Source organism: Oncorhynchus keta, chromosome 32, assembly GCF_023373465.1.
Source record: "Oncorhynchus keta strain PuntledgeMale-10-30-2019 chromosome 32, Oket_V2, whole genome shotgun sequence".
NCBI lineage: Eukaryota > Metazoa > Chordata > Actinopteri > Salmoniformes > Salmonidae > Oncorhynchus > Oncorhynchus keta.
Genome location: NC_068452.1, coordinates 5,584,919 through 5,609,537, shown reverse-complemented (window position 1 = coordinate 5,609,537; position 24,619 = coordinate 5,584,919). Strand labels below are relative to the sequence as shown.

The following is a 24,619-nucleotide window of genomic DNA, read 5'->3' as shown; positions in this document are numbered from 1 at the left end:
AGAAACTCTGCATGTTGTGACACTGTGTCAAAATACTAAAGTATGTGTGAGGGCACAGATTAGTCATCCCGATTCGCTTTTGAGGAGTCATTTTACCACACCCAGGGTCATATTCGCCATTCCGTGGTCACGGATCCTGCTCCCTGCTCCTTTCATTCCGTGGTGTTTGAGTACAAGACCTTCAGTAACCTTCAATGTCTCTCACGTTATGTTTTTCCACAGTTGAGTTTTCAGCCATTGTCCACAACATCCTGACAACCTCCTGACAACCCCACTGTTATATCTAACACAGAGCCCCGAGAGTATTATGTGGTTGTCATGCTTTTGAATAACTACAGGCAACAGATGGGGGTGGGGGGGGGACACAATACAGGCTTATAATGGCATGATAGTCAACTTTTCCAAAAGCTGTCTACCTTATTGAAATAATTTCAGCCACAGAAAATAGCGATTCATATTAACCAGAACATTTATTTTCAGAAACAGGATGGTCACAAACACTCTGATAGCAAATGTTGTTCATTATTCCTACTTTCTCATCCTAATTCCACTTCCTGGAACTCCAGTAAGGCTTCCTATGATTGGCGGATATCGTAAAAACAGGTATATTATTGACCTATCAGGATAAGAGGCATTGCAGTGTTAACAGTACTCCTCAGGTATTGTATTCGACAGCTCTCCTCTTTTAGTCGTAACGATGTGTGGTGTTTGCGGGCGTGGGTGTGTTTCTGATAATATTATGCGCTGCCAGTAGAGATGGACATCTAGCTGGAAGAGCGCACTGTTGTGGTTGTGACTGTGGTTTTCGATCCCCCTGCAGAAAGAAAACGAGTTACAACATGCTGATAACCTACTATCACAACCATCATATATTATCATTATAAAGCCATTCTATAAAATAGATGTTATTTACCTGAGCCAACAGTTCTGAAAAGACGGAAGGTGAAAAGAAATGGGGGAAAAAAACGTGTTAGAGAGTATAGCTATGTTGTATCTGTCTGGAAGAATAATAATAATAACAATGACTAATATGATTCTTTGGGCCGTGTTAAGTGTATGGACGTTTATGGGCATTTCCAATCGAAGGTTTACCTGGACTCCTCCCCTTCCAGGAGTCCCCTGTAGGTGGCGATCTCCTGCTCCAGACGGGACTTGATGTCCAGCAGCATCTTGTAATCGTGGCCCTGCGTCTCGATGCTCTGGCGCACCCTGTTTAGCTCCTGTTCCAGCATGTCGATCTGGTTCTGGTAGCCCGAGAGCATGGCGCTGTAGCGGCCATCTGTCTCTCTCAGTGTGTTCTCCATAGCTGCTTTCTGTGTGGCCATAGAGGTGATACAGGGTCAGTAACAGGAAATGTATGTATAGAAATAATGAAAATAAACCTCAAAGCAGCCATAGTTATTGCACTTCATCAACTTAGATAAGCAAATGTCAACGAACTTCTTCTATTACACCATACCAAGACTATGTTGATGAACACAAATATGCCTGGCACCACCAAGCACAGCGGGGTCACTTCTTGCTTATTTTAAATGAGATACTGAGTTCTATGTATTCCCAGATGTTTCTTTTCTTTAAATGGCCTTTAGTGGAGACGGCTTTGGGGATGACGGCTCATAATAATGGCTGGAACGGAGCGAATGGAATGGCTTCAAAACACAAAGAAACCACGTGTTTGATACCGTTCCCCTGATTCCACTCCAGCCATTACCACGAGCCCATCCTCCCCATTTAAGGTGCCACCAACCTCCTGTGCTTTAGACCGACATGGAATGTAGCCTTGTTACTGCAGCGGGATGGATTGAGATAGACTTACTGAGTTTGATAAGCCCCAGCTAAGTTTCCATGGGAGTTTGGCTCTGGCTCTGTCACCTCTGCATTCCTCTGGACACACTCATACTCAAGCTGTCTTCCAGATAGGGTGCAGATGCCCGTAAAAAGCTAAAAAACCTCTGCATAACCCTAAACTCCCCCCCCGTGTCCACTAATCCCCCACTTATAGCCTTTTTCCACTGCCCTCCCATTTCCCCTCTCCTACTCCATCTCTCTCCAAGTCCTCCCCCTTCTTCCCTCCCTTTTATCTCGTCAATCCCTCTCAACCGCGTCACACCTCGCTCTTTCCCTCTGTTGAAAGAGAGAAGCTAGACTCCAGAGGATTGGTACAGAGAACGGGGGAATAGAATCGACTGTGTTGCCAAAAGTGGCATGAAGTTGTGTAAAAGCTATGGCCCCAAAAACTGTGGTCCGTTTTCAGACGTCAGTGAATCTGGCTCACCATGCTGAGCTGTGACTGCAGCTCGATCTCCAGGCCCTGCATGGTGCGTCTCAGGTCGTTGATCTCCGTTTTGGTGGTCTGGATGATCTCGGTGCTGGTGGCCACCTCCTTGGACAGGTTGGCTGACTGAAACACAAACAAACCAGGGCCGCCATTTTAATCCCGCTGTGACTCACTCTCCTGACGAATTTAGACCACAATCTTCAAAATGATTACCGTTAATGACAGTCAGTTACATATTTTGGTTTTGAAGATGTAATTACAAAAGATTAAGTGTGGGAGACAGTTGGAGAATTTTGCTGAAGTGTGCCATGGTGACGGTTACCTTGTCTGTGAACCATGCCTCCTGGTCACGGCGGTGTTTGTCGATGATGCCCTCGTACTGGGTGCGGATCTCCTCCATCATCCTGGCCATGTCCTGCTGGGGTGCTGCGTCCACCTCCACGTTCACTGTGCCAGTGAGTTGAGCACGCATGGCTGCCAGCTCCTGTGGAATTATGGGAAATGGAGTCACTCTCATCCTCTTACTTTCTATCCAACCTTTTAAAAACAATCCCCCACCACTAACTTTCTCCTCTCGTCACTGGGGTGCGTTTATATTGAATAACATCTCATCACTGCAATGGAGAAATGTGAAGAAAGTGAATTGCCCCCCAAACCTCTATGTGGTTCTTCTTGAGGTAGGCCAGCTCATCCTGCAGACCCTCGATCTGCATCTCCAGGTCGGACTTGGTCAGAGTGGTCTGGTCCAGCAGGCGGCGCAGGTTGGCGATGTCAGCCTCCACCGACTGGCGCATCATCAGCTCATGCTCGAACCTGATTGGTCGGGAGAAAGTGAGGAAGTTATCATGAGACATTTGAATCCAAATTTGTCGATAAGACATGTAGCTCCTGAGGTATTATTTGCTTGTTTGCCTCTTATAACCTAGTGTTGTAATATCTGAGACTATGGAGCTGATTGAGGAAGTGCCCTAACTTGGTCTGGAAGTCATCAGCAGCCAGTTTAGAGTTGTCAATCTGCAGCAGGATGTTGGCGTTGTTGCATGTGGCACCGTTGATCTAAAAGAAAACATGAAAGACTTTCATTGTTCACCATGGTTGAGTCGCAGTTAGTCAACTTGGAAGCTGATAGTATTTCGATACGCTGTTGCATCGATCCCAAAGCTTGTTGAACACACATTCCAGGAGTAAAAGCATAAAACCTAAACATCAATATTCACTAGAAAAAGCCATCTGTATCACCTCCCTGAATGACCTCTTCACCTTCATGCTTGAGATGTAATTCATTTGCTTCATTTGTTTAATTAGTATCTTTAAAAAAACAATCTCATAATCTATAAATGTCAGTGGCAACACATTGTTTTTCTAACCCTCTGGACTCCGATTAAAAACTATAAGTCAATCCTGAAGTATACTTTATAAATGTTGTGCTCCTCATTCCTACATACAGTACTGTAAGCCAATGTTCCTTTCCCTAGTATCCTGTCAGCACTGCCTACTTAACACTGCAAGAAATGCGAAATAATGGATTTGATCAGCACACTACCTTGTCCTTCAGGTCGTTGATGATGGCCCAGTATTTGCTGTAGTCCCTCTCGGCGGCAGGGCCCTTCTTCTCATAATACTCTCTGATCTGAATCTCCAACTTGGAGTTGGCCTCCTCCAGGGAGCGCACCTTATCCAGGTAGGTGGACAGGCGGTCGTTCAGGTTCTGCATGGTGGCCTTCTCGTTCAGGTGGATGGCGCCGCCGTCCAGGGCGCTGGACAGGTTGAAGCCACCGCCGCCGGATCCATAGCCGCCACCACCGGATCCATAGCCGCCACCACCGGATCCATAGCCGCCACCACCGGATCCATAGCCGCCACCGAAGCCGGCCCCGCCGCCGTACCCAGAGGAGACTGAGCGGACGGAGGAAGAGGAGATGCGAGTGCCACCGCCAGAACCACCTCCGTACACGCTGAAGGCCTTGGGGGCGCTGGACACGTAGCCCACCCGGCTTGACATGATGTTGGAGCCCCCGGAGAAGTTCATGGGGCCGCCGCCGCCGCTGGAGCTCTTGTATGAGTAGTAAGACATGCTGACTTGCTGGCTGCTGTAGGTCAGTGGAGTGGCGACGAGAGGAGAGAGGACCGTTGTGGAGCTGGAGCCTCCGGGAGTGTGGAGTTGGACAGAGGAAGGCTGGATCCTGATATAGTCTGAGTCCTGGGGCGGGCCTCGTGGAGGTGGGAGAGGAGAGGAGGAGAGAACAGGGAATGGACAGGGGGAGGAGAGGGTGACTTTACAACACTCTCCAACAGCCTTGGCACCACCACAGTCTGTTTGAATTTAAGGACCAGCGTTCAGTTTCCACCCCTGTGATGAAACTGTAATGGAATGCCTGTGTGTGTGTGTGTGTGTGTGTGTGTGTGTGTGTGTGTGTGCGTGTGCGTGTGCGTGTGCGTGTGTGTGTGTGTGTGTGTGTGTGTGTGTGTGTGTGTGTGTGTGTGTGTGTGTGTGTGTGTGTGTGTGTGTGTGTGTGTGTGTGTGTGTGTGTGTGTGTGTGTGTGTGTGTGTGTGTGTGTGTGTGTGTGAGTGTGTGTGTGGGGGGGGGTGAAGTTCACCAGAGAGGGAGACACAGACTGTTTAATTACTAGGACTTTATGCCAGTCTATAAAACTATATCATGCTCCTTTATTTGCCTGTAGTTAGGTATACATTGTTGAAACATTGAAGTATCCCTTCTTTCCAAGCTAAAGTAAAGTGTTACCTGCCACACCTAAAGTAAACATCTTATTACAGGATAAGTGCTAAGCATACTGGGTCTATCATTAAAACTGTGGGTGTCTTTCATTAAAGAAACGGAACATGGTGAAACCATTAAATGCTTATTCCAAGTTACCTATTGGTACATAGGTAATCAGTGACCATTTTGCTTATTCGTCAACGAGTGATAAAATGTATCTCAGACATGTGAATGCACTGTATATCAAAGATATGGATTTTATAAAGACGCAATGAATCTACCCAGAAAGGGTTGGCATGCAGTCAATTACTATTGAGCACTTTATTGATTGAAACATAATTGATATGGTAGAAAACATGACTGTATGAGGTCACCCAGACCTCTATTGTTTTCCATACTCTCAGCCTTGTCCTTTTAGGGGCCCAAGTACACAGCCCATTGTTCTCCTTCTACTCCAAACATCCCCTTCAGCCCCATGGACCGTGTCCTGTGTCTCTGTGTGTTTGTGTGTAATGTGCTAGTGTGTGAGTTAGTGTGTAGTTTGCTAGTGTGTGTGTGTGTGTTAGTGTGTAGTGTGTGTCTTCTGTGTTAGTGAACTGAGACTCCCAGTGCGGATAAAGTATGTTTTTTTGGGTCGGGGCTGAGGTAGAGTGTATGAGGGATGAAGGATGATGAGGGAGAGAGAGAGCCTCAGAGGGGGTTGTGACTGTGTGTGAGATCAGTCTTGGACACTGGCCCGCTCCCACCCCACATCTGGTATCAGCTGCTGTGAAACAGGGAGAGAAAGGAGGGGAATGGGGCCTCATACCTCATACAATCTCTAATAGGGTTGTGCCTGAGTTGGAGGGGGAGGGGAATGCATTCACTTTTTCTTCATACATGTGAGAGATGTTTGTAAATTCGAGGGGAAACCACTCCCTGAATGCAAACGAAGAAGAATTGCACGCAAAACTTTGTTACAGAATAATCCAACAATCCATACAGCAGCATACCCATCACAATGTCGCTGACTTTAGACATTGTGCAGGCTGTGCAGGCTGTGAAGTGTACGATTCGTTTTAATCTATAGTAGAAATTGAAACATCTCCAATGCAATTTCGTATTCAAAACATCTCCCAACGTAATTTTGCATGAATTCATTCATTGAATTGCAGTAAATCTTCTGTATTCATTGGATCAAAAACAAATACCGAATATAGAATCAACCCTGGTTCTGGAAGTCTCTCTGGTTCATGGAACTTTTCCACTCTTGCTCGACCCGGCGGCTGCCAGTACCTGGCCTTGGCACAGGTGGTGAGAAGTGGGCATAGCGGGCAGATACCGGGCCGGTGAGTCGTCTGGACCAGCAGAAGGATGCGGTCACTGACTCACACAGACACGGAGATTGCCAACTGTAAAAATCAACACAGTGACATAGGCTCACGTCTAGGTGCCTGTTTTCACTTGCACTGAATGAATCATTCACGTTTACAGAGGTGACCGGAACTTTTCCCCCCCCGTGTAGAATGTCTGTTTTCCTGCCATAAAGATACTGTAGAGATTGTTATGAGTATATATCGAGTCTCAATCCTAAATTGACAAGACAATAAGGTGATATTTGCTGATGACAAGTATGTGATATAGCAGTCGCAAAAGGTGTGGCTGACCTATCTGAACTCTACAAAACAACCCTGTTTGAAGAATATGGCAGCTGCTGTAGCTATGGCGCTACTACGAATGGAATAATAACCCCAAAGAAATCCTTAGCTGTCTGGCATAAAACTGAATGAGGGTCCATTTATTTCACAATGCATTGAAACCCTGTGCCGTTTCTGTGTGTTTCAGCGCAGCTAAAAACTGGAGATATCCTAACCTTACACACATTGAAAAGAAGCTGTAGGGTGAGCAATAATTTCACTGTAGCTTTCAAAGAATGACCACAACTCTCATATCTTCACTTCTACAAGAAGTAACACAGCCTGTAACTGTGTATAACTCCGCTATGACTACACTGTTGGGAAAAAAACAAATCTAGGTAGGAGCCTTTTGAGTTCCATGTAGAACCCTTTACACGGTGGGTTCTACATGGAACCCAAAAAAGAGTTTCACCTGGAACCATTTCTTTTTTAACCTGGAACCAAAAAGGGTCATCCTAAGTGGAAAGCCGAAGAAACATTTTTGAAACCTTTTTTCTAAGAGTGTATGTGTAACGATGTACGCTGAGTCGGGAAGCAAGTTCAGGAAGTGAATACATTTCATTAATAAACGAACAAAACAAGAAACACAAACAGCGCACCGACAAGAAACAGGAACAATGACGACTGGGGAAGAAACCAAAGGGAGGGACATATAAAGGGCAGGTAATCAAGGAAGTGAAGGAGTCCAGGTGAGTGTCAATATGCCCGTAACGCTGGTGACAGGTGTGCGCCATAAAGTAAAGCTTCAGCAACACCGATTGAATAGAGCCCTGCGTCTTTTGCATAAAGCATCCTAAACATACTGTCACCGTGTGCTCCTCTCCGGCCTCTAGGTCACCAGGCTGCACACGGTGACAGTGTGTTTAGGATGCGTTATGCAAAAGACGCAGGGCTCTATTCAATCGGTGTCGCTGAAGCTTTACAGATTGAGCAATAGAAATGTGACGGTAACATATGCAGTGTTTTCCGTGTGTGCAGTCTCGGCTAAAAAGCATGAACATTTCCTTTCAATTTGAATCACGCTGTAAAGCTGAACGTCTGTGATGCAGATTGAATTGAGCCCTCAATCTCGACTGAATTGACTCAACTTGCCTAAGCCAGAACTGAGCTCTTGACGTTTGTCTAAGGTGCACTCAAGTCTGGCTTTGTCTGAAAGGGGTTTAAATCAAATGAGTTTAAGCCGTAGCTAAGAATGAGTCACTGTAGAAACACTGCTCCACCCATGCACTCTCTTTCTCCCCCCCATCCCCCTCTCTCTCCCCGGCCCTACAGCTTAGTTAAACACAGGGGGATAGAAAGGGAAGATAAGAACCCTTGAGAAATGGACAGTCTTTGGAATGGGTTGTTTTCGCATGGGACTGAGGGAGTGCTTTAGGACCGAGTCTTACAGACTGTCAATGTTATGAACTATGAAAGCGAGTGGATTTGGGGCAAGTAACTTACTGTTGGCATGACAACAAATACAAGGCAGATTGCCTTGTGCTTTTTTTCCCATGGTTTACACTTGTTAGTAGTGTTACGGTCTAAAGATAAATAGGTTTTACTACTTGGTAAAAAATGTAGTGGGTCCATGGAATCTGAGTCGTGCGTTTATAGTAAATGTAAATGTTGGTATGAGACACGTTCCTTGTACTTCAATATCCATTGTCATGGATACCTCACTGTTTTATAGATATCATAAATTAGATTATAGAAGAGACAATGGTTGAAAAATGATGGAGAGATGGAAGGGGAAAGGGCGTTGGTCTATACAGAAACTGAACAAGAACAGGTGGCTGCATGTCCTCCACCAGCTCTCATCCCTTTTTGTAAGTAGGGATGTGGTTACTGTTGAATACCTCATCTATTATGTGACATTTTGGCTTAGCTAGCTTGAACAAAAAATGGTGGTCGGAGTTAGTTCCACTGTGAGCCAATGGGGTAATGTGGATAACCACAGGTTGTTTTCCCAACAGGCGGGCAGTCTTTCTATCTAATACCGACAGGGACTATAGCCAAAGACTTTTTATAACTAACCCAAGATAATCCCTGTTGTTTCCAATGGGAGCAAATTAATCATAATGGGCAAATATTTATTTATTTGCATATTTCCGTTGGGGAATGCCTACTCTGTGAAGTGTGCTTGTGCAATAACTCAATTTGCCCCTGCAATCTTTCTAAACGATGCACATTTAAAAAACACTTTGGCAAAGGGTAAATAAAGTCTACAAAAAGCAGTCCACTGTTTGCTACAGATTCTAGTTTTGGAAACAGAAAACTGTATGGAGGTCAAATGTTTCATCGATGAGAAGATTAGCAGAATGCCGGCCAAAATCCACTTCACTCCATCTTCTTCCACTGCCGGCCACTGGGCTTCCTCTCATCACCATTTGGTAGTGGGTGAAAACTCCAACCGGTTGCTTCACATTTATACATCCGGTGAAATATCTGGCTCATTGCTATATCTGTGCTATAGCCTGGTTTCCATTTTCCAATTGAATTTTCTTCTCCCCCTGACTGGTCGTCAACAGTTACTGGTCTTGGAACTCACGTCTTCACCAGGAACGGCTTCTGGTAAACTGCTTGCCACTAGTCGCAATAAATATTCTTGCCACGTGTTTGCCACAGATTCAAATATGTCGAATCTTGAGATAATTATTTCCCAGAAAAAATCCTCTGGCAAATTGTTTGCCACTAGGTTTGCCAAAGGTTTGCCAAAGGTTTGCCAAAGGTTTGCGCAGATTCACCACTGGTGGCAAATATTTGAAAACTTTTTTTTGGCACACTTTAAATTTACCACAAATTTGCAGGAAGTTTGCCACGTCAAATTATTTTTTGGAAGGGTACACAATATTTTTCTGGAAATAAAACTGTTTACTGTTCTGTATATCACTTCTACCAATCTATCTCTAGTATGTTCTGTATCTCTCTATGGAATGCCCTCATATGATTATATGAGATGCTTTGGGAATATGGGCCCTGGGTTACTATTTATTTACAACATTGCTGCCATGGCGATTGCACCTGATCACATAGTACCAGATGGTGAATATCTCATCATAGGGTGTGAGTGTTTTCTTTACTCATTCTTGAGCGTCTCTTTGTCTATTGTTGAAATCTGGATCGTCTGGATTCCTATCATGAGTACAGACGGATACAGTGTCACAGTGTTGTTGTCATCAACAACAATAACCAATGACACAGTGAGAGCTGATGGCCGGTACACCGTTCCCATGCCTGTCATAAGCCTGTAATTGCCTGTTCCTTGATCTCTGAGTGGCAGGTGAAGTTGTGAAATATGTTTGTGCTGCAGCATTGAAACCCAATGGTGCGTCTATTGTCACATACATAAACGTTCACGTAGCTTGTGATTGGACTGTAACATAAAACATAAAAACAACTGAGAAGCATAAAAAAAAGTAAAGATGACAAAGTAGTTTGTTTTTGTCTTTAACGCAGCTGTTTATCACCTGTGAATATGGTAAATAAGAAAGGTTGAAGAGTACAATGGTGTGAGTATGGCAATCATATTGTGTTGGGAATTAGTAGAAATACAGTATGCTTTATGTGAGACTCATTGCATTGTATAAGTGTATAATTGAAATATTTGAATTTACTCCTCTTTGAGGTTCTTGTCGTTAATGGCTATGAATGCTAAGCATGAATTCAATGTGCATTCATTAATAATATTGTGTCTTTTATGAACTTAATTTGAAGTCACATACCGTCATCTTTAGATACCCAACATCCGCCATTGTATTGTGCCTCCTGTGAGTAAAACCCTGCAATGTAAACAAGGTTATTGTACGCTGATTTCACTGGTATATAGGCCTACACTACATCATTGTCGTTTTGGATGTACAGTGCCTTGCAAAAGTATTCACCCCCCTTGGCGTTTTTCCTATTTTGTTGCATTACAACCTGTCATTTCAATGGATTTTTATTTGGATCTCATGTAATGAACATACACAAAATAGTCTGAAAAATAACAGGTTTAAAGAAATTCGAAAAAATAAAAAACAGAAAAGAGGTGTGTGCATATGTATTCACCCCCTTTGCTATGAAGCACCTAAATCAAATCTGGTGCAACCAATTACCTTCAGAAGTCATATAATTAGTTCAATAATGTCCAGCTGTTTGCAATCTAAGTGTTACATGATCTGTCACATGATCTCAGTACATATACACCTGTTCTGAAAGGCCCCAGAGTCTGCAACACCGCCAAGCAAGAGGCACCGCCAAGCAAGAGGCACCGCCAAGCAAGAGGCACCGCCAAGCAAGAGGCACCGCCAAGCAAGAGGCACCGCCAAGCAAGAGGCACCGCCAAGCAAGAGGCACCGCCAAGCAAGCGGCACTATGAAGACCAAGGAGATCTCCAAACAGGTCAGGGATAAAGTTGTGGAGAAGTACAGATCAGGGTTGGGTTATATAAAAATAGCAGAAACTTTTAACATCCCACGGAGCATCATTAAAATCTATTTTTCAAAAATGGAAAGAATATGGCACTACAACAAACCTGCCAAGAGAGGGCTGCCCACCAAAACTCACGACCAGGCAAGGCGGGCATTAATCAGAGAGACAACAAAAAGACCAAAGATAACCCTGAAGGAGCTGCAAAAGATAACCCTGAAGGAGCTGTGAAACAGCCAATGTTTTTTACTGCAGAACATATGCTAATCTGTGAAATTGGTATAATAATATGGGTGTACATACAATTTAAGTTGGAAGTTTACGTACACTTAGGTTTGAGTCATTAAAACTCGTTTTTCAACCACTACACAATTTTCTTCTTAACAAATTGTAGTTTTGGCAAGTTGGTTAGGACATCTACTTTGTGGATTACACAAGTAATTTTCCAACAATTGTTTACAGACAGATTATTTCACGTATAATTCACTGCATCACAATTCCAGTGGGTCAGAAGTTTACATAAACTAAGTTGACTGTGCCTTTAAACAGCTTGGAAATTTCCCGAAAATTATGTCATGGCTTTAGAAGCTTCTGATAGGCTAATTGACATCATTTGAGTAGATGTAGATGTATTTCAAGGCCTACCTTCAAACTCAGTGCCTCTTTGCTTGACATCATAGGAAAATCAAAATAAATCAGCCAAGACCTCAGAAAAGAATTGTAGACATCCACAAGTGTGGTTCATCCTTGGAAGCAATTTCCAAAGGACTGAAGGTACCACGTTCATCTGTACAAACAATAGTACGCAAGTATAAACACCATGGGACCACGTAGCCATAACACCACTCAGGAAGGAGACGCGTTCTGTCTCTTAAAGATGAACGTACTTTGGTGCGAAAAGTGCAAATCAATCCCAGAACAACAGCAAAGGACCCTGTGAAGATTTTGGAGGAAACAGGTACAAAAGTATCTATATCCACAGTAAAATTAGTACTATATCAACATAACCTGAAAGGCCGCTCAGCAAGGAAGAAGATACTGCTCCAAAAACGCCATAGAAAAGCCAGACTACAGTTTACAACAGCACATGGGGACAAAGATTGTACTTTTTGGAGAAATGTCCTCTGGTCTGATGAAACAAAAATAGAACTGTTTGGCCATAATGACCATCGTTATGTTTGGAGGAAAAAGGGGGACGCTTGCAAGCTGAAGAACACCATTGCTACCATGAAGAACGGGGGTGGCAGCATCATGTTGTGGGGGTGCTTTGCTGCAGGAGGCACTGGTGCACTTCACAAAATAGATGGCTTCATGAGGTAGGAAAATGATGTAGATATATTTAAGCAATATCTCAAGACATCAGTCAGGAAGTTAAAGCTGGGTCGCAAATGAACCTTCCAAATGAACAATGACCCAAGCATACTTCCAAAGTTATGGCAAAATGGCTTAAGGACAACAAAGTCAAGGTGTTGGATTGGCCATCACAAAGCCCTGACCTCAATCGTATAGAACATTTGTGGGCAGAACTGAAAAAGCGTGTGTGAGCAAGGAGGCCTACAAATCTGATTCAGTTACACCAGCTCTGTCAGGAGGAATGGGCCAAAATTCACCCAACATATTGTGGGAAGCTTGTGGAAGGCTACCTGAGAAGTTTGACCCAAGTTAAATCATTTAAAGGCAATACTACCAAATACTAATTGAGTGAATGTACATTTCTGACCCACTGGGAATGTGATGAAAGAAATAAAAGCTGAAGTAAATCATTCTCTGTACTATTATTCTGACATTTCACGTTCTTAAAATAAAGTGGTGATCCTAACTGACCTAAAACAGGGAATATTTACTCTGATTAAATGTCAGGAATTGTGAAAAACTGAGTTTAAATGTATTTGGCTAAGGTGTATGTAAACTTCCGACTTCAACTGTATGTCTAAAATGTTATCCCAGGGCTACAGACAGTACAGACAATACATTACCACAAAGCATAAAGAGTTGTTTAATAAAAATCGAACATGTTCTTTTCATTGCACTGTATCAACAGAGACACAGTGCCTGAGTTGTCTGGCCCTCCATCATTCATCACCTTTCCACACCCATCAATAAATCTCTATGGACACACCCTACTGCAAGTCAACCTGATTGGTGGACATACTACCTGTGGTCATAGTGCACACTCTAGTGGTAGCAGAGAGAGACATCAAAACCACGGAACCTTCCAGATGATATCACAACTGTCGCATTATCATTGACAGAAGTAAAGTCTGTAATCCAAGGCATATTCTTTTTTATTTTGCCAAGTGGGACATGATCGTTGATCATGATTGTTTTGGTACCTGGATCAACAATACAATACCAACAGGGTATAAACCAGGTAGTTTGGCTATTGGATGCTGATTGTCTGAAAGCTGTGGTATATGAGACAATATACTATGGGTATGAGGCAAAGCTACTTGTTTGCTGGTCTAATTGCGTTGGGAACCTGTTTATAATAGCAATAAATCACCTCAGGAGTTTGTGGCATACACAGTGGCGACCCGTCATTCAGAGCCCCACTTGTTTTGAGCCCCACCTGTTTAGCAAAATAATATATATATATACATATACAGTACCAGTCAAGAGTTTGGACACACCTACTCATTCAAGGGTTTTTCTTTATTTAGACTATTTTCTACATTGTGGAATAATAGTGAAGACATCAAAACTATGGAATAACACGTATGGAATCATGTTGTAACCAAAAAAGTGTGCAACAAATCCAAATGTATTTTATATTTGATATTCTTCAAAGTAGCCACCTTTTGCCTTGATGACAGCTTTGCACACTCTTGGCATTCTCTCAATCAGCTTCAGGAGGTAGTCACCTGGAATGCATTTCAATTAACAGGTGTGCCTTGTTAAATGTTCATTTGTGGAATTTCCTTCCTTCTTAATGCATTTGAGCCACTCAGTTGTGTTGTGACAAGGTAGGGTTGGCATACAGAAGATAGCCCTATTTGGTAAAAGACCAAGTCCATATTTTGGCAAGAACAGCTCAAATAAGCAAAGAGAATTGACAGTCCATCATTACTTTAAGACATAAAAGTCCGTCAATGCGGAACATTTCAAGAGCTTTGAAAGTTTCTTCAAGTGCAGTCGCAAAAACCATCAAGTGCTATGATGAAACTGGCTCTCATGAGGACCGCCACAGGAAAGGAAATGCATTGTTCGCTGCTGCATAAATGATGTATTATGCCAGGGAGATATGTATACCGTAGTTAAGAAAGTAATACTAATGTATTTTTTATTTTACCTTTATTCAACTAGGCAAGTTGGTTAGGAACTGCCCATGTTCTGAATTATGTCGCTGTACATTTCAAAAGTGCTGAACAAATAGTTATATTGACTACGTCTGTCTTAGCTCATTCATTAACATCTTAATGAAAATTACAGGTGCCTCTGATCCACTCGTCGTTCCCTTATGCCATAGTTTGTACATATCAATTGTCAGTAGAAACCACATTTGTATAAGCAAGTCGCTGCCAGGTAAGGCTCCGCTGATAGCCAGGTGTAGCAGTGGTAAGGATTCACTCCATGGTGCTGAAAAGAATGCGTTGCTGTCGGGACAGCATTATGCAGGTTTTTGGGCATCATTATAGTGCAATTAATGTATTGTTTATTGTTGTGTTCTGTTGTGTAGTGGCCTTGCTGGCATGCATCTAAAACATTTGTTTTTAGTTGAAATCGCCACTGGTGGTATATGACCAGCATACTGTACCACGGCTAAGGGCTGTATCCAGACACTCCGGTTTGCATCACGCGTAAGAACAGCCCTTAGCCGAGGCATATTGGCCATATACCAAAACCCCTCTGGCCTTATTGCTTAAGTGTAGTTCAACCTGTATAGAAATGGGATGTTGTAATAGCAATTAAGGAAATAAGTTTTACATCTAGATTGAAGTGGTGGTTGAATAAAAGGCTAATTTGGCTTCCTGATAATTACATGACACAATCACATCATGACACCATTATATCATTACAAACAGCACCAACTATTTTGGTTGTTTTGTGAATCATAAAAAACAGCACCACCGGCAAGATATTTTTTTCTAGTTTAAAAACCTCGACAGGATTGGGTGATCCCCCCCCCCCCCAACTGGATGTAGGCTAATGCGATTAGCATGAGGTTGTAAGTAACAAGAACATTTCCCAGGACATAGAAATATATGATATTGGCAGAAAGCTTAAATTCTTGTTAATTAATCTAACTGCACTGTCCAATTTACATTAGCTATTACAGTGAAAGAATACCATGCTATTGTTTGAGGAGAGTGCACAGTTTTGAATATGAAAAGTTATTAATAATTAGGCACATTTGGGCAGTCTTGACACAAAAGTTTGAACAGAAATGCAATGGTTCCATCGATCAGTCTAAAACATTTCACATACACTGCTGCCATCTAGTGGCCAAAGTCTAAATGGCGCCTGGGCTGGAATAATACATCATGGACTTTCTTTTGCATTTCAAAGATGATGGTACATATAAAATACAAAAAAACACATGTTTGTATTATCTTTTACCAGATCTAATGTGTTATATTCTTCTACATTAATTTCACATTTTCACAAACTTCAAAGTATTTACATTCAAATGGTATCAAGAATAGGCATATCCTTGCTTCAGGTCCTGAGCTACTGGGAGTTAGATTTGATATGTCATTTTAGGCGAAAATGGGAAAAAAGGTGCCGATCCTTAAGAGGTTTTCACACAGAACATATTACAAACATATTTCTTGCTTTGCAAACACAACAGTGGTCAAATATGTTTTTGTGAATGTGACAACATTTGTGACTCCACGGATTACATTTGTGACTCCACGGATTACATTTGTGACTGCATGGATTACATTTGTGACTTGCATTACGTTTGTGAGTTGCTCCACATATTTGTGAGTTGAGTTTTATGGATCAGATTAAGACATCCTAAATTTGCATAAAATGATATAAATTAATATATCACAATTACTTTTAGAAATGGATCTGTTTGGTATCCTATCTTCATTTCCTGTTCCTTTTCCCCTTTCCTCCCCTCCTTTGCTTTCCTTGCTCTCTTTCCACCTATGCTTTCCTAGCTATCTTTCTTTTCCTCCTGTCCTACAGTAGCTTCCTTTCCTCCTTTCCTTGCTCCCTTTTCTTCCTTAGATTTATTTTCCTCTCCTCCTTTCCAATATATTTTTCCTCCTTTCCTAGCTTCCTTTCTTCCTTTCCTCGCTCCCTATCTCCATGTGTATGCTTGCTTATAATCATAATCATATTTTTTTTAATAATAATGTCAAATTGATGAGAAAAGATTTCCAGCAGGTAAAGTAAACTTGTAGTTGTTGAGGTTTTAAAAGGCTTCTAAAGTTGGTAATTTCCACTCTAAAATGACTTGATTTGCCCTAACGGAAAATGTATCAACCCCCCCAAAATCCCAATGAATTATAATCCACATAATAATAACACAAATCACAATGTGATTTAACTTACAGCCCTCATTAATATCTCAGTACAAACTACATTCCCTTATTTGGTCAAGCTGGAAACAGGTGCACAAAAATGTCCTGTGTGACAGATTGAACAGATCAGAGCTACTGGCACTAGATCATAATATAATAATAATAATATATGCCATTTAGCTGACGCTTTTATCCAAAGCGACTTACAGTCATGTGTGCATACATTCTACGTATGGGTGGTCCCGGGAATCGAACCCACTACCCTGGCGTTACAAGCGCCATGCTCTACCAACTGAGCTACAGAAGGACCACAAGATCAAAGGGACTTGTAACACAATGATGCTTTGATGTAGAACACATTAATAAAATCATATCAACTTTTTGTCTGCAAGCTGCCTTTCTTTGGCAGGTAAATGCACCAAACGGCTTTGGAATCACTGAGCTTTAACTTTCACATCACATTCGGTAACATTTATCAACGTCATAATCACAGTCTTTTGTGATTCACTCAATGGACTAACTCTGTGTTAGATATGGCGGGGAATTAAATCTGGTGGGGGGGTCTGGGGGTACTCCCCCGATTTGAAAGAAATGCTTAAATGCATTTCACTTACTTATACCTATCTGCTAACCATCCATGACTTGCATCTAGAGCGCAATTATTCACATGCCGGTAGTCCATTGACAAATCAAAGTGTTCTGTATTTTTTATGTTTTTAATGTATGAATGCCAGTGGAAGCAGTAGAGAAATCCAGGGCAACACGTACATTCTCACAAATCCTTTTCATCTGTACTAATAGCTTCTTCCAATCACTTAGTGGAACACGTCTGGTTTAGTAAAGAGAAAAGAGAGCTTGCAGAACTACATTCTCTAGTAGTCCAACCATCAACTGTCTTTAAATGTGTATTGTTTCTGTCTCCATCCTTCTTCTTCTCTGCAACGCTGACGACAGAGTAGAGTAGATCTAAAGTGATTAGATGGGGGACCTTATTCTGCAACCTGCAGTTCCTTGTTTCAAGGAGATGGTTATCTATACATGTGCTCTATTTCTACGGTTTGAGGTTGACATGATGAGATGCACCTGGAGTAGATGGTTAAAAATGTGGCGTGTGTCACTAACTACTTTATTGGTTTAAAAAACATTGAATCCACATAGTGACAGAGCTTGACATATTTTTTTAAAGAATAAATGGGCAAATGTTGCACAATCCAGGTGTGGAAAGCTCTTAGAGACTCACCCAGAAAGACTCGCAGCTGTAATCGCTGCCAAAGGTGATTCTGACATGTATTGACTCAGGAGGTTATTTTATAAAATCTTCCACTTTGTCTTTACATAGTATTTTGTGTAGATCGTTGACGTAAAACAATGACGATTCAATCCATTGTAAAGCTACTTTGCAACACAGTAAAATGTGGAAAAAGTCAAGGGGTGTGAAGGCAGTAAGTAACCTATTGCAGGCTAAGTCTAGTGACAGTTTCAATATCAATAACAGAGCAAAACAATCGCAAACCCTGCATCAGAAACGGGATAAACTCCAAATGTATGTATGTTACTAACTGCATTTTAAGGAACATGCACCTTACAGTATGTAGAATAACTGAATGTTTGTTCTCTATATTGCAGTACCCCTGGCCTCCATGCTTCTCCCTCTCGTTTCATTACAATATTGACTCAAACCTGTTGATCACAACCCTTTTGGGTTGTTTAAAGGACAGAATGTCTCAGAGAGAAAACCCATCCAACTGGGTGTTTAAACATCCCTTTTAAATCTTATCTTTCTGAGAGGTTGGCAGCAATGCTCCACACACACGGTCTACTGAAACGTAATCCTCCAGACAGTCATACGAACAATGCTATGCTTTGTTTAAAATATACATGTTTAAAAAGGAACATGAAATGGATGCAAAATAGGGACCTGTGAAGTGATGCAGCCAAAATGTCAACGTTTGAATTCATTGTCAATGCAAAAAAAAAATATGTTTTTAAATGTGTCTTGTGTCTTATTTCAATGTGCATAATTTACAGTAGACTTAAAGATGAAACTTAATCTAGTGTACAACTGGAGTGTTCCCGACATGTACATCCTTTCCCACAGACATCCTTTGTTACCATGAACAGAGAACACATCCAATTGTTATTATACTATACATCCAATTGCATTTTTTTTCATCTACTCAAATAATTTTGGAATTGTAAATCTGTGATTGCAACTTCAATCACAGGAGGCTGGTGTCCCCTTAATTGGGGAGGACAGACTCATGGTATTGGCTGTGAAATGGTATCAAATACATCCGACACATGGTTTTCAAGTGTTTGATACCATTCCAGCCCTTATTATGAGCCGTCCTCCCCTCACCAACCTCCACTGACTTCAATACGTCCCCTTGACCATCGCAATGCACACGCGCAATATGTTATCAGTACAACAGTGTCTTTTTGTCTATGAAATAATTGATGACAATATACTTTGAAACACCTCTGTTTCTCCTGCTACACGATGGAGGTTAATACCACAGCATGATCTTTTCTCACTACTTTAGATTTTCTGGTAAGAATGTCGAACAACACCACCCACAATATCAAGCTTTAGCTTTTACCATTAGCCTAAGTCATTTTACTGGCCAACTTTACTTATTGATAAGTGGGTTAGTGGGCATGAGTAAAAGTGTCACCTGTTAGACTGCACTCAGTACTTACCCCCCCCAACCCCTCCCTTAACTCCATTGTGAAAAACAGAGGGACTCCAGGTGAATGAGCATAGCAAGAGCTTTTCCAGGAATGCTTGTTAAGGAACAAGAAAAAGATGAAGTGCGAGTTCCACCAGAAAATGGGGCTGGCCCACACCACCCTGACGAAAGTGTAATGGAAGGAGGTGGGAGAGAGTGAGCAGGTTGCTCACATTCTTGGGATGTCCACTGTCATCAACAAACTCCTGGCCAAGCCCCTTTTTCTTCCTCCTCAGGTATATAACCTTGGCACCAGAGTGACGCTTGTCACTGCAGATCCTTTGTCCAAGTCTGATCCAGCCAGCATCTGCTAACGTACCTGTGCCAGCCAGAATCCACCATCCACCACTATGTCGTTCACCTCCAGATCCTACACCTCTTCCAGGGCCCTCAGCGTGTATGGGGGTACCAGTGGCCACGGTTCCCGCATCTCCACCTCCCAAGCTGGGGGATTCTGCAGCACATCTTCCTCCTGGGGTGGCTTGGACCTGGCTGACGGCCAGGACCTCCACGTGTCAGCCAACGAGAAGTCCACCATGCAGAACCTGAACGACCGCCTGGCCTCCTACCTGGGGAAGGTGAGATGTCTGGAGGAGGAGAACGCCGAGCTGGAGAAGAAAATCAAGGATTGGTATGCGTCACGCACGGTTATCTGCCACGACCACAGTGCCTACTTTGCCACCATCGCTGGCCTGAAGGACAAGGTGAGAGGGGTAGGGGGAAGGGTGTGTGTGTTAGAATTAGGGCTGTTTGACACCTGACCATGTTAACTTATTCCCAGAAGCACTAACTCCATCCTCACTGTTGATTTATTTGTTGGCTCCTCTGTGTACAGGCAGTTAGTTGTTGCATCTGTTCCTATCTATGGGGGTGAGGAGGGAAATGTGTGTGAGATGGGATGGGGGTATTTCAGCCAAAAGGAATTCTGGCAGAGAACATTTTTTGTTCTGTCCCTTGAAGGCCAATGCAGATTACGTACTAAAAGAATGTCAGTAACTACAACTTCACGCGTCAATATTCATATGTCATCTTATCTTCCTATAGCTACATACCAGATTTACAACCAAATATGAGTCCCAAATGGCATGCTATTACCTAAAAAAGTGCACTATGGGTCCTGGTCAAAAGTAGTGCACTATATAGGGAATAGGGTGCCAATTGGGATTACAACCCAAGTCTCCTTTCTGGCATTCCTGCTGCAGGTCACAGTCACTTGAGAATGTGTGTATAATGATGTGAGTGAAAATGAACACCGTGCCATTGTGATTTCTGTTACACAGATCCATTTGGCATCCAGGTCCAATGCCAAGACTTTGCTGGACATTGACAATGCCAAGCTTGCTGCTGAGGACTTCAAGATGAAGTAAGGGGCTACTAACTACTATGAATCACAACACACTATTCATATAAAACATGTGTCTGTCACTCAAGGCTCTATACAACACACTCTGAGTAGAAGTTACCCTTTTCAGATACAGAACCAGAATCAGCCTAGCCAAGCTAAATCCTATCCATAACTACTAGTGAGGAAAAGGCCAAACTGATCAATGGCCGTGTCCGAATACCCATACTAGCGTATTACATACTTAAACTGCTTACTCGTTTTGGCGTTTGATCTAGTAGAATTCATGTGTCTTTTCAGTCTCATGTGTTTGACAACAGATTCATTGATACGCTGTGCCAAAATGAACAAATGGTGGGAGTCAATGCATTCGCACATTAGATGACACATTTCAATGACTATTTTCAAATTTGACACACTGTAAAACGTTCTTCTTCGCCCACTATTTAGTTCGCTAGTGTGGGTATTCAGACAGGGCCCGTGTCTAGCCATCCCTACTCCATAGACGAAGCAAAAGACTACAATCTGAACACATATTGGTAGCCTGTGTGACCTTAGCATGACCTTTGACCTGCTCAGGTATGAGAACGAGCAGTCCATGAGGATGGCAGTGGAGGCAGACATCAGTGGTCTGAGGAGGGTCATGGGTGACATGAACCTGGGCCGCTCTGACCTGGAGATGCGTTACGGGGGCCTGAAGGACGAGCTCGTCGTGCTCCAGAGGAGCCACCAGGAGGTAACCGGGGCCAACAGTTAGTCACAGGACAACCACACTGTATGGCACAGGGGAGCTGCTTTTCACTGTACACCCATTCAAAACCACACAACGTTAGCAACACAAATCTAACAAAATGCCATGCCTTCTGATCTTTGATGTCCACCGACGCCCACACGTTGTCACCTGCCTCCTCACAGCCACACCTGCAGTATAACAGATATGTTTGTGCTGGTGAATCTGAATAGGAATGACATGCATATGTTTACTTGTTAGTGCAAACAGTACTAGGAAAATATATTGATTATTTGCTTAGTGTTCAGTGACGATATACATTGGACCTTACATGTATTTCATTCCACTTACAGCAGCAGACAACTCACTTCAGTAGGCATCCACAACAGTTGCTAGGCGGAAGGATATCATTGGCCACTAAGGAGTACTTAGCCCTGTTTTGTATGGGGTGTTATTGGAGCAGTTCATGTTCAGTACACAAATATGACATCGAACTAACCTCTGCTGATATCACACCAGGATTTCCTTTACACAGATGGATGGGTGTTTTTTTTACAACACAGTTCCTCTCCCCCTCCTCACACTTCCTAGTATTCTTTATTTCTTCCATTCACTCACTATTATCCTTTGTGGGACTCTTACATCCATAAACACACACATTACAGTTCATGTATGGTGCATAATGGGTTATATATTGACCAGTAAGAGACATTAGATTAGTTGACAATAACTTAATCCCTCAGGTTTAAAATCCTCTGGTTGAAAAACATGTAATCACAAGTGTGTTTTATCTAAAACGTTGAGACCTGTTTAATCGCAGTCAAGCTACTGTTGGTTGTTATGGTTACTAACTGAGGTTACGCCCTCTGACCTATAGGAGATTGCCATGTTAAAGTCTCACGTGGGCAGCCAGGTGAATGTATCGGTGGATGCTGCCCCATCCCAGGACCTGAACGCAGCCATGACCGAGATTAGGAAGCACTACGAGTCTGTGGCCGTCAAGAACCGCAAAGAGCTGGAAGCCTGGTACCAGGGCAAGGTGAGCCGAATGACCAAGATACTTACTATATGTTGTCATTTATCCAAAAGAGTTACTCTCTAAAGTTTTTTTCCCCTCATAAGAATAATGCAATTCAGTTTCAGACAATGTCAGCTGCCCTAAAAAAAAAATATATTAAAATTAAAAGTGTTACATTTGAAGTGTTAATTAAAAAACATGTTTAAAGCATGAAGAATGTATATTATCGTATATAGGATGAAATCAATGATCTATTGAAGCATGGAAATCAGTTTAGAGACTGAGTGAGTTGGCTCTGAGGTAAACTGTGATGACTAATGTTTTTTCTTTTTACCTGTATAGCTGGCCACAGTGGAGATTGAAGTCGTGACAAACAATGAGCAGCTGGTCAGCTGCCTCACAGAGTTGAAGGAGTCCAAGAACACCCTCCAGAGGCTTCAGATTGAACTGCAGTCCCATCTGAGCATGGTACAAGACCACACACACACACACACACACACACACACACACACACACACACACACACACACACACACACACACACACACACACACACACACACACACACACACACACACACACACACAAAACAGAATTGGAAGTGAAAACTCAGGCATGGATTTTAGCCAGGTCTCTGCATATCGTTATTCTGACACCCATAAATACCTTACTGACATTTTGAACTTGGCAACATGCCCACCTCATGTCTGGCCCTGACCAAACAGTCTATTGGAGCACCAGATTCACAACCTCTCACACACTTTTGTGCAACCGAGTTATACAATAATATAATATTATCCATATGTGTAGTGCAATGGAGAGGTTACCCACCCTATCCCCCTTGAACAGAAGCAAAACTTGTGCAACAGTGTCACATACTGTGGCAGTATATCATTGGACAAGGCACCAGTATACCCACTAGTTTACTCCAGGGGGAAGTTTTCCTTAGGTAACGATCTAGGATCAGCTACCCCTCATCTAATCCTAAACTTTACCATTAGTGGGGAGGAAATACGGACCCAAGATCAGCGTCTAGGTGCTATTTCACCCTTCACCCACTCCCTCCTCCCCCGATAGAAATCCTCCTTGGAGGGCACCCTGGCAGACACCCAGAAGCGCTACTCTGCTCAGCTGGCAGGGCTCCAGAGCATGGTGACTAGCCTGGAGCTCCAGCTCTCCCAGCTCCACGCCAACATCACCCACAACAAGCAGGAGTACGACATGTTGCTGGACCTCAAGACCCGGCTGGAGCTGGAGATTGCAGAGTATAGGAGGCTGCTGGACGGAGAGGACGACAGCTCAACCCAAGGTGAGCCATTGTATACAGCCGGCAATAGGCCTTTGTAGACTTCTTCCCAAACGCATCATCATGAGACTGATGATACTTGGTCTTGCTTGATTTTAAGCTGAAAGCAATATGCTGTATCTTCAACAGTTGAAAGTTGCCCATTATTTTGAACTGTATCAAAAATGAACTAACGAAGATGTTAAGAAACAAAAATGATTCTAAAATGATGCTTTAAAGTGCTCAGTATGTGAGTATTGCAAAGAGATTTACTCCTTGTCCATTTTTGACTCCACAGTGGTTACCAAGACGATCATCGTGACCCAGACCACTGTGGATGGAAAGGTGATGGAAACCACTGAGTCTTTTAAATAAGTTATTAACAGAACCATCAATAAAGATTACGTGGTTGAATGAGAATGGACTGTGTGGTTTCACTTGTTTCAGAGATATTCATGCTTTATCATAGACAGACTATAAGAATGTCTGAGTATGGATGTATAGCAGGTACATTTGGTGTTCTCATTTCAAATTAATTGTTTTCAATTTGACATCTTTCAACCAAAACATGGTGTACAGCTCTACAGTTGACCTCAGAAACAGTCTCCATACGTACATATAACTCTGGATCTAATACTTGAAAATCTGAGAGTTTGATTAAAATAGAGACATAATTATGTAATTCTGCTGACAACTAGTGTGACGACCCTCCCGTTATGTCTGCCCAAATTCGTTCTCATTGCTCTCGTTTTCCTCGGTGGGATGTCGGGGGGCGGAGCTGGGAGGGTTGTCAGCGATGTGGGACGCACCTGGGATCAGTTGTCTCCCTGAGATGTATACACCTTTCCCCCCCGTTCACTGAGGAAACTCTCTCCACGTAGACACACTATTATTTTTGGTTCTGGCGTTTTGTGGTTTCTTTGTTTTGGGACGTCTCAACACCCCTCATTATCACCATCGATGAATGCAACCGCTCAC

The 24,619-nt window shown here is 42.7% G+C and overlaps 2 protein-coding genes and 1 long non-coding RNA gene across 3 annotated transcripts; 2 read left to right on the top strand and 1 right to left on the bottom strand.

Moving 5' to 3' along the window:
* Window positions 1-451: 451 nt before the first annotated feature.
* LOC118364905 (keratin, type I cytoskeletal 13-like) lies at window positions 452-4,551 on the bottom strand. The gene is made up of 8 exons (XM_035746719.2): window positions 3,822-4,551; window positions 3,252-3,334; window positions 2,935-3,091; window positions 2,601-2,762; window positions 2,276-2,401; window positions 1,093-1,313; window positions 914-927; window positions 452-814 (listed from the first exon to the last, which is right to left on the bottom strand). The coding sequence occupies exons 1-8, from the start codon at window positions 4,350-4,352 to the stop codon at window positions 765-767; spliced, it is 1,344 nt and encodes a 447-aa protein (XP_035602612.1). The 5' UTR covers window positions 4,353-4,551; the 3' UTR covers window positions 452-764.
* Window positions 4,552-10,056: 5,505 nt separating this feature from the next.
* Window positions 10,057-14,240, top strand: LOC127914450 (uncharacterized). Its single transcript, XR_008088390.1, has 3 exons — window positions 10,057-10,165; window positions 10,854-11,036; window positions 13,105-14,240. It is a non-coding gene; the product is annotated as an uncharacterized LOC127914450 (long non-coding RNA).
* A 5,208-nt stretch (window positions 14,241-19,448) lies between these two features.
* On the top strand, window positions 19,449-24,061 carry LOC118364902 (keratin, type I cytoskeletal 13-like). Its single transcript, XM_035746718.2, has 7 exons — window positions 19,449-19,970; window positions 20,547-20,629; window positions 21,188-21,344; window positions 22,216-22,377; window positions 22,699-22,824; window positions 23,434-23,665; window positions 23,940-24,061. Exons 1-7 carry the CDS (start codon window positions 19,617-19,619, stop codon window positions 24,014-24,016), a joined length of 1,191 nt encoding a protein of 396 aa, XP_035602611.1. The 5' UTR covers window positions 19,449-19,616; the 3' UTR covers window positions 24,017-24,061.
* The last annotated feature ends 558 nt before the right edge of the window (window positions 24,062-24,619 follow it).

Excerpts from the sequence above, each read along its gene's own strand:
- LOC118364905 (XM_035746719.2), bottom strand. The coding sequence starts at position 4,352 with ATGTCTTACTACTCATACAAGAGCTCCAGCGGCGGCGGCGGCCCCATG. Across the intron at positions 2,763-2,934 it reads TCAAGAAGAACCACATAGAG|GAGCTGGCAGCCATGCGTGC; the intron begins GTTTGGGGGGCA and ends ATAATTCCACAG. Across the intron at positions 2,402-2,600 it reads AGGCATGGTTCACAGACAAG|TCAGCCAACCTGTCCAAGGA; the intron begins GTAACCGTCACC and ends TTTGTGTTTCAG.
- LOC118364902 (XM_035746718.2), top strand. The coding sequence starts at position 19,617 with ATGTCGTTCACCTCCAGATCCTACACCTCTTCCAGGGCCCTCAGCGTG. Across the intron at positions 21,345-22,215 it reads TCCAGAGGAGCCACCAGGAG|GAGATTGCCATGTTAAAGTC; the intron begins GTAACCGGGGCC and ends TCTGACCTATAG. Across the intron at positions 22,378-22,698 it reads AAGCCTGGTACCAGGGCAAG|CTGGCCACAGTGGAGATTGA; the intron begins GTGAGCCGAATG and ends TTACCTGTATAG.